The sequence below is a fragment of the Nomascus leucogenys genome, chromosome 11 (genome assembly GCF_006542625.1).
Source record: "Nomascus leucogenys isolate Asia chromosome 11, Asia_NLE_v1, whole genome shotgun sequence".
Lineage (NCBI taxonomy): Eukaryota > Metazoa > Chordata > Mammalia > Primates > Hylobatidae > Nomascus > Nomascus leucogenys.
The window spans coordinates 18619658-18633684 of NC_044391.1; the positions used below are offsets into that span (position 1 = coordinate 18619658).

General features: G+C 35.2%; 1 protein-coding gene across 14 annotated transcripts in view; it reads left to right on the plus strand.

The window, feature by feature from the left end:
• ADAM22 (ADAM metallopeptidase domain 22) overlaps window positions 1–14027 on the plus strand; it is a 258439-nt gene that overhangs the window by 211022 nt on the left and 33390 nt on the right. For all 14 annotated transcript variants that reach the window (XR_004032234.1, XM_030822043.1, XM_030822044.1 and 11 more), the window contains 4 exons: window positions 241–360; window positions 7404–7572; window positions 10186–10300; window positions 12555–12645. Coding sequence is in view for 13 of the 14 variants with exons in the window: in XM_030822043.1 (XP_030677903.1) it covers window positions 241–360; window positions 7404–7572; window positions 10186–10300; window positions 12555–12645 (495 nt within the window). In the remaining variant the exon portion in view is untranslated. The remainder of the gene's footprint in view (window positions 1–240; window positions 361–7403; window positions 7573–10185; window positions 10301–12554; window positions 12646–14027) is intronic.

Below are 14027 nucleotides of genomic sequence, written 5' to 3' on the forward strand. Positions count from 1 at the left end.
ATGAACAATAAAGAAAAAGCTAGAAAACAATTGAGATTTTGGTATGTCAATAAGAGTTTCAGTGAAGACACTTTTTAGAGCAGGTGGCACACTAATTTGGACTTATTTTATTTTACTTGGCATATGAGTAGATAATATACTTGATGAAAACCAAATGCTAAAATGAGAGAAAATTATTCTAACTGTACGTGGTTTGCTATATCTTTGGGAAAAAAAGTAATTGGTAATCTTTTGATACAGGGATGTGCTTTGTGGTTACCTTTTGTGTACCAATATTGGCAATATCCCAAGGCTTGGAGAACTCGATGGTGAAATCACATCTACTTTAGTTGTGCAGCAAGGAAGAACATTAAACTGCAGGTAATTATCTAACCATTCTGTAAGAACCTGAATCATCTTATTTCTCAGGAATGCAGTTTAGTATTCCTTCCATTTTCAATTAACGTACATGTTAGTAGGTCGAAATATAATCTAGTGTATAGAGGCGATTGAGTAAATCCTAACAGAGAAGAGATAAAAAGAAGATAAAAAATAGTTGAATGAAAAATATCATGTGATTACCAGAGTTAGGTTTAGATTGGTCAGTAAAGTCTTATAGAGTTTGGTTTCCAAACTTATAAAGTTTGGAAAATGAATGAGGACTTCTAGGTAAATCAGCGTATTAAATATATGCATCTACTTTTGCTCCCTTATGAAATCCCACTAAAATGATACCAAATGGATCTTTTTTTAGAGTTCATATATCCACAGGGAGGCATAGAAAGAGAGAAAAGATAATAGCAACAATATTTTCTTATGTATAAAGCAAATGGATGTATGGCACATGACTTATCAAAGCTGAGAAAGCTGAATTCCTAAGTCAGTAATGGGGAAAACTGAGAATCAATCCAAGATATACTCTTACTTCCCCACAGGCTCAGAAATTGGCAGCATCATCTACTTTAGGAAGAGGGAGGGAAGGAGTGGAGGGAAGGGGCTGAAATACAGAAAATAGATGAAAGGCTGTTAAAAAAGCAGTTAGATACTCAGATTACTTCCCCAACTCAGCTAAACTGAGGATTTCCCACCCTCCCATGGAAGATTGGAGCTTTATACTCTATAGAGAATAAAAGAGGAGGTTTCTAAGCTGGAGGACAGCAAGCAATATTTATATAAGGGTTGTATGGAAGTAGTCCAACCTCAATGGTACCAGTTTCCAATCATCTATTTGGTCTCCTAACTCAAATATGAGCAGGTTATCAGAGATGTGAAAAAAAGTCTGTAACATGAAAAAAAAAGACAAAAACAATGAGACAATGAAGGGGAATAAAACAAAACCACTTACCAGTATTTATGAGAGATAAGAGACTTCTATCATGAAACAAGAAAATAGGGTGCTGTTTTTTTAAACACAGAACATTCAGAAAGAAAAAATTTAGTAGTTGAAATTATCTTCCAGAAAGTAAGGTAAAAAGGCAAAGAAATGGAACATAGAGAAAATCTTACGCATTAGGATAGCAATAATAACAGAGGAAACAGCATGGAGGAAAATTTCAATGAGTAACTCAAGAGAATTGTCTAGAAATAAAGGACTTGAGTTTCCATATTAACAGGCTCACCAAATGCTGAATACAATGAGTGAAATTAGAGGTATATCTAAACATATCATTATGAAATTTTAGAACCTTAGAACAAAGCAAATAATTCTGGAAGTTTCCAGAGAGGAGAAAAAAATCAGAGACTTAAGAATTAAAATGGTTTAGGATTTGGCAACAGGAGCCCTGGGAGTCAGAAGACAATAGAGAAAATTATTTCCAAACTAGAATTTTGTACTCTGGCAAAATATCAAACAAGTGTGAGGGTAGAAAATAAAGACATGTTTAGTTATGCCACAAATTTCTCAGGAAAGTACTAGAAATTACACTCCACCAAAACAAAGTAAACCAAGAGAAAGACAGGGAATATAGGAAACAAGATACCACAAAGAGAGACTGGGCAATCCCCAAGTTGATAGTGAGGTGAAAGTCAACATTTACAGTGCTATGAAACCGGCATGTGGACAGTCAGCACAGACAACAGCAGGCCAGAAACTCCAGGAGACCTTCATAAATAACAAAAGAATGAATTAAGAGTGGAAAATGGTTTTCTCCTAGGAGGAGTATCCGGAAGAATATCTAGAGAGGCAGACAACTGCTTTATTGTGTTTAAAAACAATTTATCTGTTGATTCTTTAAACTATATGCATATGTAATTTTGATAAAAATAAATGAAGTGAATGGGGATTGAATGTAAATGGCCTAAATACCCCATTTAAAAGGCACCAGAGTGACAAGCTGGAGAAAAATAAGACCCCAAGGTATGCTGTCTTCAAGAGAGCCATCTCATATGTAGTGACATCTATAGACTCAAAATGAAAGGATGTAGGAAAATCTAGCAAGCAAATGGAAATCAGAAAAAAAGCAGGGTTGCAATCCTAATTTCAGACAAAACAGACTTTAAGCCAACAAAGATACAGAAAGACAAAGAAGGGCATTACGTAATGGTAGAGGGTTCAATTCAACAAGAAGAGCTAACTATCCTAAATATATGTGCACCCAACACAGGAGCACCCAGCTTCATCAAGCAAGTTCTTAGAGACCTACAAAGAGACTTAAACTCCCTCACAATAACAGTAGGAGACCTCAACACTTCACTGATAGTATTAGATAGATCATCAAGGCAGAAAATTAACAAAGATATTCAGTACCTGAAGTCAATATTGGACCAAATGGATCTGATAGACCTCTACAGAACTCTCCACCTAAAAACAACACAGTATATATTCTTCTAATCATCACATGGCCCATACTCTAAAATTGACCACACAATTGGACATAAAACAATCCTCAGCAAATGCTAGCTAGAGAACTGAAATCATACCAGACCCACTCTTGGACCACAGCACAATATAAATAGAAATAGAGACTTAAAATTTTTTTCAAAACCATGCAATTATGTGGAAATTAAGCAACCTGGTCCTGAAATGGCTTTTAGGTAAATAATGAAATTAAAGCAGAAATCAAGGAGTTCTTTGAAACTAATGAGAAAAAAGATACAAAATACAAGAATCTCTGGGACACAGCTAAGGCAGTGTTAAGAGGGCAATTTATAGCCCTAAATGCCCTCATCAAAAAGTTAGAAAGCTCTCACATTAACAATCTAACATCGCAACTAAAAGAACTAGAGAAGCAAGAACAAACCAACTCCAAAGCTAGCAGAAGACAAGAAATAACCAAAATCAGAGCTGACCTGAAAGAAACTGAGACATGAAAAGCCAGGTAAAATATCAACAAATCTAGGAGTTTATTTTTTGAAAAAATTAATAAGATAGGCCACTAGATAGACTAATAAAGAAGAAAAGGGAGAAGATCCAAATTAATACATCAGAAACGACAAAGGGGATGTTACGACTCACCCAACAGAAATACAAACAATCATCAGAGAGTACTACGAACACCTCTGGCACACAAACTAGAAAATCTAGAAGAGATGGATAAATGCCTGGACATGTGTATACGTTCCCAAGACTGAACCAGAAATTGATTTCCTGAACAAACCAATAACAAGCTCCAAAATTGAACCAGTAATAAATAGCCTACCAACCAAAAAAAAAGGCCAGGACCAGACAGATTCACAGCCAAATTCTACCAGATGTACGAAGAAGAGCTGGCACCATTTCTACTGAAACTATTCAAAAAAATTGAGGAGGAGCGACTCCTCCCTATTGCATTCCATGAGGCCAGTGTCATCCTCATACGAAAACATGGCAGAGACTCTATAAAAAAAGAAAATTTCAGCCCAATATCCTTGATGAACATTGATTCAAAAATCCTCAACAAAATACTTGCAAACCAAATTGAGTAGCACATCAGAAATCATATCCACCATAATCAGGTAGGCTTTATTCCTGGGTTCCAAGTTTAGTTCAACATACGCAAATTAGTAAATGTGATTTATCACATAAACAGAACTAAAGACAAAAATCACATGATTATCTCAATAGATGCAAAAAAGGGTTTTGATAAAATCCAACATCCTTTCATGTTAAAAACTCTCAATAAACTAGGTATTAAAGGAACATACCTCAAAATAAGAGCCATCTATGACAAACCCACAGCCAATATCATACTGAATAGGCAAAAGGTGGAAGCATTCTTGAAAACTTACACAGGACAAAGATGTCCTCTCTCACCACTCCTATTCAACATAGTATTGGAAGTCCTGGCCAGAGCAATTAGGCAAGAGTAAAAAATAAGGGAAATCCAAATAGGAAGAGAAGAAGTCAAACTATTGCTCTTTGCTGATGACATGATTCTATATCTAGAAAACCCCATAGTCTCGACCTAAAAGCTCTTCCAGCTGATAAACAACTTCAGCAAAGTTTTAGGATACAAAATCAGCATACAAAAATCACTAGCATTCTCATGCACCAACAATAGCCAAGCTGAGGGTCAAATCAGGAATGCAGTTCCATTCACAATTGCCATAAAAATAATAAAGTACCCAGGAATACAGCTAGTCAGGGAGGTAAAAAATCTCTGCAATGGGAATTACAAAACACTGCTCAAAGAAATCAGAGAGGCCACAAACAAAAGGAAAAACATTCCATTCTTGTGAATCAGAAGAATTAATATTATTCAAATGGCCATACTGCCAAAGCAATTTACAGATTAAATGCTATTGCTATCAAACTATCGATGACATTCTTCATAGAACTAGAAAAAAACTCTTAAAATTCACAGGGAACTAAAAAGCTGGAGGTATCATGTTGCTCAACTTCAAACTATAGTACAGGGCTACAGTAACCAAAACAGGATGGTACTGGTACAAAAACAGATACACAGACCAATGGAACAGAATACAGAACCCGGAAATAAAGTCACACACCTGCAACCATCCAATCTTCGATGAAGCTGACAAAAACAAGTAATGTGGTACTGGGTATATACCCAAAGGATTATAAATCATGCTGCTATAAAGACACATGCACACGTATGTTTGTTGCGGCACTATTCACAATAGCGAAGACTTGGAACCAACCCAAATGTCCATCAATGATAGACTGGATTAAGAAAATGTGGCACATATACACCATGAAATACTATGCAGCCATAAAAAATGATGAGTTCATGTCCTTTGTAGGGACATGGATGAAGCTGGAAACCATCATTCTCAGCAAACTATCACAAGGACAAAAAACCAAACACCGTGTGTTCTCACTCATAGGTGGGAATTGAACAATGAGAACACTTGGACACAGGAAGGGGAACATCACACACCAGGGCCTGTCATGGGGCAGGGGAGGGATAGCATTAGGAGATATACCTAATGTAAATGATGAGTTAATGGTTGCAGCACACCAACATGGCGCATATATACATATGTAACAAACCTGCACATTGTGCACATGTACCCTAGAACTTAAAGTGTAAGAATAATAATAATAACCAACCCGCCCCAAAAAAAAACACTTCATTTCTAATTCCCAAATAAATTCAACATATTTGGAAAAAAAATAAGAAGTAATGGGGAAAGGACTCCCTATTCAATAAATGGTGCTGGGATAAGTGGCTAGCCATATGCAGAAGATTGAAACTGGACCCCTTTCTTACACCATATACAAAAATCAACTCAAGATAGATTGAAGACTTAAATATAAAACTCAAAACTATAAAAACCCTGGAAGACAACTTAGGCAATACTATTTTGGACATAAGAATAGTCAAAGGTTTGATTATGAAGACACCAGAAGCAATCATAACAAGCAAAAATTAACAAATAGAATCTAATTAAACTAAAGTGCTTCTGCACAGCAAAAGTAACTATCAACAGAGTAAACAGACAACCTACAGAATGGGAAAATTTTTTTGTAAACTATACATTTGACAAAGGTCTAATATCCAGCATCTATAAGGAGCTTAAATTTACAAGAAAAAACAACCCCATTAAAAAGTGGGCAAAGGACATGAACAGACACTTTTCAAAAGAAGACATACGTGTGGTCAAAGAGCATATGAAAAAAGATCAATGTAACCGATCATTAGAGAAATTCAAATAAAAACCACCATAAGATACCATCTCACACCAGTCAGAATGGTTATTATTAAAACATCAAAAAATAACATGCTGGTGAGGTCGCAGACAAAGGGGAACATTTACACACCTTTGGTGGGAGTGTAAATTAGTTTAACCATTGTGGAAAGCAGTGTGGCGATTCTTTAAAGACCTAAAAACAAATACTGTTCAACCCAGCAATCCTGTTACTGGGTATAAACCCAAAGGAATATAAATCATTCTACCATAAAGACACAGGCACACGTATGTTCATTGCAGCACTGTTCACAATCTCAAAGACATGGAATCAACCTAAATGCCCATCAGTGGCAGGCTGGATAAAGAAAATGTGGAATATATATATATATATATACGTATATATATATATACACGTATATATATATATATATATATACGTATATATATACATAGACACACACTCACACACACACACATATGCACATCATGGAATACTATGCAGCCATAAAAAAGAACAAGATGATTTCCTTCACAGGGAGCTGGAGGCCATCATCCTTAGTAAACTAACACAGGAACAGAAAACCAAATACCACATGTTCTCACTTATAAGTGGGAGCTAAATGATGAGAACACGTGGACACAAAGAAGGGAGCAACAGACACTGGGACCTATTTGAGGGATGTGATGATGAGGAGGGAGTGGATGAGAAAAAATAACTATTGAGTACTAGGCTTAGTAGCTGGATGATGAAATATTCTGCACAACGAACCTTCATGACATGAGTTTACCTATATTACAATCCTGCACATGTACCCTGAACATAAAATAAAAGTTAAAAAAATGGAGACTTTCATAGTCGCATTGACATGGCCCCATATGAATAAATTATGAGTATACATTTTCAATTTTTACCGTGGTTTTAAAAAACATTTCTAAATAATATATGCAGGTTTGCTATACTGAGTAGTGATGTACAATAGTTTAGTCATTCTCAAATGTAATTGGTACATATGCAATCTTTTTGGGTCAACCAACTTATCAAATTACATGCTAGTAATAATGCCTTACTTACCTTTTGCTTGGTAGCCCAAGTGAAATGATAAACCTGTTTCAATTCAGGCCCCAGTTATAATAATTATGTTTAAATCCTAAACTATATCAATTTCTCCAAAAGGAATTAGATCAAAAGATTCAATGGCTTTCTCAGAGATTGAACTGGCTTATGCTACTGGTCTTTAATAAGTAATAAATAGAATAGAGGAAGCAATATTGCCTGCTTTTAAGTTTTTGAGCATGTTTTCAAAATGAAGGTGAATTAATAGACTCATTTTTTGCTCTCAATTTGTTTTTAGTGGTGGGCATGTTAAGCTTGAAGAAGATGTAGATCTTGGCTATGTGGAAGATGGGACGCCTTGTGGTCCCCAAATGATGTGCTTAGAACACAGGTGTCTTCCTGTGGCTTCTTTCAACTTTAGTAGTTGCTTGAGCAGTAAAGAAGGCACTATTTGCTCAGGAAATGGAGTAAGTATCCAGTACCTTGTCAGGATCTATTTATTTCTTTTATATCACAGAAATAGATAGGACCCTAAACTATTTATTTTTCTAATTATGGAAAAACATGATTTTTCATATTTCTAGTTGGTGTATAAATACTAATTCAATTATAGTTATTTGAATATTTCTGTTGTATAATCTGAGAAAGCCTGGGAATAAGGAAACAAATAATCTTTCTAACCAAATTCTTCCATCCTTCTTTTCTCTGTTACTATGATCTCATATAATATAATGCCAACTTTTTACAAGTGAACTAGGAGATACATTTTAACAAACTATAATGGAATTTTAAGAAAGAGAATAAAAATCGGATGTGATGGCCACAGTATTTAAAAACGATGTGGTCTGGGCACTGACAAATCTGAACAGACTATTAACTGCTGTAGCCACACCAGCGTGTACAAGCTGAGGATAAGTCCTAGAAATAAAAACAGAATAACTTAGGGAAATGTTTCTTACAGATGAGTAGAAAAAAACATGGCATTTGAAAGACTTTTAATTCTGTTCTTTCAGTTATATATCAGATAATGTGTATCCTGTACAGGTAAGTTTGCAGGTTAAATATTCATCCTCTACTAGGGATAAAGTTTTGTCAGTTTCAATTAGGAATTCCTATACCACCAAAAAAGAGTTTGTTCTATTTCTTTCAGCATGTGCTATGGCATTCTTTTTATTTTTGTTCCAGATCCTTTGCTTGAACTGTTGTGTTATCCAGTTAAGATAAAAGATCCCTGTTTTGGAATTGTAAGCCTTCATTCCTGGTCTTTCCATGCTTGTCCTCAGGGATATTCCAAGAACTTATTTAGGGAAGTAACTAATTATTACTTCTTGCCAAAGCATAGGAATTCTCATGGCATGTAAGAGTAGAGCAGACATGTACTAAGTAGCTCTGCTCCTATGAAGGAGTCTTCCAACTCTTCTTTTCTTAATCTAAGAGGATGTTAGGGGATCAGAGGAAAAGAACAATGGAATTTTTCTTGATCATCTATGCTAATGAATAAGCATATCTTATCCATCTTAAGATTCTGAAACAAAACACAAGAGACCAAACATAGTTGTGCTTAGTAAACATTTGTTTAATTAATTAGTAAAAGAATAATCAATACAAATAAATCAGATGGCAAATCAGCATCCAGATAATTTACAACAATTATGCATAATATAATTATGTATTCACAATAATTATGCATAATTATATTGGGTAATTTTAACTTACAGCAACTCTGTATTTGTGATGAAAAATTAATACAAGTAAATATTCTTTTTGTACTATATATCATGTAGTTAAGAGTGTGGGCTTGCAATCATATAGCCTGGGTTTGAATCCCAACTCTGCTTTTTATTAGCTGGGTAACATCGGGCAAATTTCTTAGCCTCTGTGACTCAATTTCTTCCTCTGTAAAATGGAGATAATAATAGTGCCCACTTTAAAGAATTGTGCGAAGATGGAGTTAACTTGTAAAACACTTAAAACAAGACTGGGATATGGTAAGTTTTCAATAAATGTAAGCTATGCTGTTTATTATGATTACTGTACACTGGGCATCATTGTCTGTTCTTGTCACTATATCGCTGATACCTGACATATGATATAGCAACTGATGCTTAAAGAAGCCAGGCGACCTGATTAAGATCCCTTAGTAAGATGGGAGTGATATGGTGAATCAAATCCAGGCCTTTTGATTTTAAGCCTAAACCTTTTTCGTTCTGCATATTTGTTAATCTGTAGCTCTGATTGAGGCTGTGTTATAGTTACATCTAGATGTGGATGTATGTTGTTTTCCTGAAAATTAGATCAGACAAGACAGAAACCACTGTAGTAAAAACCTGTCTCAGGAGGAACTTTGCTGATCTTCAGCCTAACTTAATTCTCTCCTGCTTCTCTATTCAAGGTTGTTTTGAATTAGATTTAGGTGTATATTCTGTTTCTTGAGTGGACTAATGAAGAGAGATTATTTTCCTATAATATAAAAAAATGGTGTCAGTTTTATGTGAATCTTTTTTCTATACTCTATTCATGGGAGTTCTTAGTTCCCCTGACCCTGACATAGCTAGTATCTATAGCATGGGTTGAAGTGCCAAGGTTGTATAGCCTTGTGGAACTTTCTTCTCAGCCTACTGCAAAACATCAGGTCTCCCCTCCTCATCAGACTTTTATTTCATTTTGCTTCCTAAAAAATGAATAACATTTTTGCATAAAGACCCTTACTATGGAAGGAAGGAAACCTTTGTATTAGATAATTGACAGATGATTATATTTCTGCTTAGCTTTTTAAATCTTCCTCATAAAATTCAAGTTAATGAAAATCAAAACAATTATTTCTTTGATTTTTTTTTTTTAGATGTAGATCAATTTCTCTGTTAAAATTCATCATTTCCTTTGGGTCAGTTGTTGTCTCTAGGAAACATTTGCTTGAGGTACTGGAGGGAGAAATAATGTAATTAGTATTAGGAAGAACATACTAATAATTTTTTGGAATTACCAAATTCTAAGCATATAATAATAAGAAATTAGTGTTTATTTTTCATGCTTCTGTACCACAGAGTTGACATTTACTCTAGCTTGATTTTGGATTTCAGGTTTGCAGTAATGAGCTGAAGTGTGTGTGTAACAGACACTGGATAGGTTCTGACTGCAACACTTACTTCCCTCACAATGATGATGCAAAGACTGGTATCACTCTGTCTGGCAATGGTAAGTACTTAATTTGGTAACATTATGTAGTCTTTATACACAAAGAGAAAACTGCTCTCTGAATACTTTTATTTGAGTTATTTTTATGATAATCAGAAATATATTCTCATAATAATGAATTATACAACTGGGGTCCATTTTATGAAACTGATTATGTCCATTAAATTGTAATGATATGTAATATTATGCATAACTTAGTCTATTTGATTTAGGCTTATCTTGTCGTACTTCATTCTGAGATTTTTCAAGTATACTTGTCTGAGGCTGTCAATAAACCCTAACATTTCTTTCAAATGAAGAAAGTAGTCATAACTCTTAACTGTGTGCATTTAGAGGAAGAATTTTATATTTTTGAACTGAATTTTATATTTTATAAAAAAGAATTTTATATATTATATTTTTGAAATAATTAAGAAGAAACACTTGAAGAATTGGTTTTAAAATATTTTAATATTCTTTATTATAGAATCTCATTGTTGTTCAACCCCAGTTCTGTAGCCTGAACTGGCTACAGGTAGTAATCCTGGCCAAGGTTCCTGGAGGGGCTTTAAGAACATGGATAAGAAATAACAGGTGCAGTCCTAAAATCTAGGGTGGCCCAAGTTGGGGTATAGAAATAAAATGCAGATAGTTGAAAGAACTCAAACATTGGAGGCAAATGTCCCCCTTTAAAATATTTCATCATTTCATTATTGAGTATTCTTTTATACAAGATAATGCTCAAATCCTGAAGTTCATTCACTTTCAAAGGATGAGAAAAAAGGAATATGTTCATTCTAATAATCTAGAAAGAGTAAACAGTTTTAGCTAATATGACTTTTACAAAGAAAATCATAGGATGATTAAGATTTTAGAGTCCCCAGTCTTAGCAATGGTAGTGTGGTGCTTGTTCCAGTAATTAATTGAAAGACAATAATATTTAGGTACATGGATTTAAATGACGTGTCAAAAGCCATACCATTACTTAGAAATAAACAAGACTAACATCTAAGTTTATTGATCCCTGTTAAGTCCCTGGAAAAAAAGGAAGGGAGGGCAGACAGGCTAGGTCTTGGAGTAAGAAAATCCTAGTGACCCAAGGAATCCTCTGGCATCTGCATCTGTGCATCCCACAGAGGACCTGGGAGGTTGGAGTCCACTAGTCTGCTCCGATGACCTAGCCCTGCTGTCTGACATGAATTCTGAGAGCTCCCAGACAGAGAGACTGCCACTACTATCGTGGAGAATTGAAATCTTCTCAAGTAGCCCATGACTCCTGACCTCTGATGTGTAAAAGAATGCCTCAGGAGTGGAGCAGGCCGAGATGGATCTAAGCTGCTCTGGATGAAAGCTCTGCAGTTAACCATGTGGCATAAATCATTATCAGCAAAACAGGCCTTCTGGTGTCAGAGCCAGGCCTCATTCAGATCAGCCTTTTCTGCCTTTGAGCCCTCATTTGAGCTTATTGACCAAGCCTTTGACTCATGGTGCCATTCTGCTCTGATGATCCCCTTAAAGATTATATCTCAGCCTGCCTGACAATGGATACTGGCACAACAGTGCCATCACTGTGTTCTGAGCTTCAACCCCACCCTGGATTCTGCCTGCCTCTCTCTCTGCCAGTGTGGTGCTGCCTCTCCTGCCACACCAGCTCCAATCCTCCAGCTCACTCGACTCTTTTTCCTCTGGGATTTCCTTCTCTAGAATGCCACAGCCATCATTGCCCAGATGGGGAATTACAAGCCCAGTGTTTTTATCACCTACATCACCTGGGCAGTAATCATAGAAGTCTGTGGACATGTTTTCTCCCTTAAGAAGGTTGTATTAACTTTGAGAGAGACAAAGTATAACACACACACAAAACTGAGAGCAATAAGGACCTTGCATTAGTTGTCAAAATGGAGTGATATGCACAATAACATTTCTAGAATTTCTGAGAAAGAGGTAAGGATCAAAAGGAACACAGATTTTCTACAAGTTCCTCCCTAAGTTTCATTACTCTTCCCTCTTTTAGTTTAATGACATCATGTTTTCTGGAAAATACAACTGTGCAAAATGCACTTGGACAAGAATTAAAAAGGACATACACCAAACATTATTTTTAAGACAACTGGTGTGGATTGCTGAATTATGGTTGATTTTTTCTTTCCTTTGAAAAATAATCATTTTTTAAAACAAACAGTGTTGTTAGTGTGATGATTACAAAACTGAACAATAAAGTTTCTGAAAGGATTTCATACCACTGATCTTCCTTCTTTCTTTTTTTTCCTCTCAGGTGTTGCTGGCACCAATATCATAATAGGCATAATTGCTGGCACCATTTTAGTGCTGGCCCTCATATTAGGAATAACTGCGTGGGGTTATAAGTAAGTGAAATGTCTCAGTCTTGTTACTACTGAAATATACTTCTAAACATTTTGATTACATGAAAACATCTAGAAAGTTTTGTATCATTGGTTGAATATACTTGAAATGAAAATCAGCTTGGCTCAGCAGCCAGTCAATGCTTACTCTTGGCATGGCGAGAAGTGATAATAACATCATTTTTTAGATTTCGAGACAACTTCCTTCTATTGTAAAAGAACTGAGTATTATTTTAAAATCCTTGAAGTGAATTGAAACCAGTCTAAATTTGTAAAAACTGGTAAGTTGTAACTTTTGAAGAGAATTTGATAGCCTTAAACATTTTGCTCAGTAAATGCCTTCAAACATTGTAAACTTATTTATCTATTTAATGTGTTCAATTTTCTTTTTATGATTTATATAATCTGAAAAGAGAGTATTCAATTTCCTTTTTAAGTACTTTAATCTTATGATGTGAAAAATTTCTTTGTATTCAAATAACTAATTTGTTTAATAAGTTAAAACTTAAATATAGTAAACCTTAAATTTTCTTTAATATTTAAACTTAAAATCATATTCTGCTGTTCCTTGATGATGATGTTCCAGTCCACAGGCCTGGGGTTTTTCTCCATTTGGAAGGCCTGTAGCTTGTGCTAGGCATTCTGGGCATTACCTCATTTCGTAGCACATTTTTCTTCATAGATCAAACTTAGGTAACTCAAATTGGGAATTAGAGTCAAAATTTTAGACTTTTACCCCATGCCTTTTAATGGACTCGCCTTTGTTCCATAAGTTAATATATGTCAAACACTCAAAGTAGTACCTGGCCCACAGTAAGCACTATGTAACTGTTTGCTATTATTATTATCACTTAACATGGTCTTAAACCAGTTGCACCAAAGGAAACACCTTTATAGTGTACATGGTAATTGCTTGTGAGGTCAAAACCATGAAAGAGTTTCTTTGGCTAAAAAGGGAGAGCAGTTAGTTTACTGGCAGGATAAGCTTTGTATGCTGCAAGCATTAATAATACAGGCATTTGTGGAAGACTATATATTAATGAGTAGCGCAGAGAGCATAGCACAGTTTGGCAAAACATAGTTGACATGGCATATCATAGTGAAGGAAGAGTACAGCACAGTAGTAAGCTTTTCCCTGATTAAATGAGCACCTAGCCCTGTACCATGTAGTATTCCACAAATTCTTGTATTATTAACGCTTGTAGCATAGAAAACCTATCCTGGCAGTAAACTAATTGCTCTCCCTTTTCAGCTAAATAAACTCTTTCATAATTTTGACCTCACAAGCAATTGCCGTATACACTTATAAAGGTGTTACCTTTGGCACAGTTGGTTTAAGACCATGTTAGGTGATAATACTAAGTTCATAGCAGATGCTTAAAACC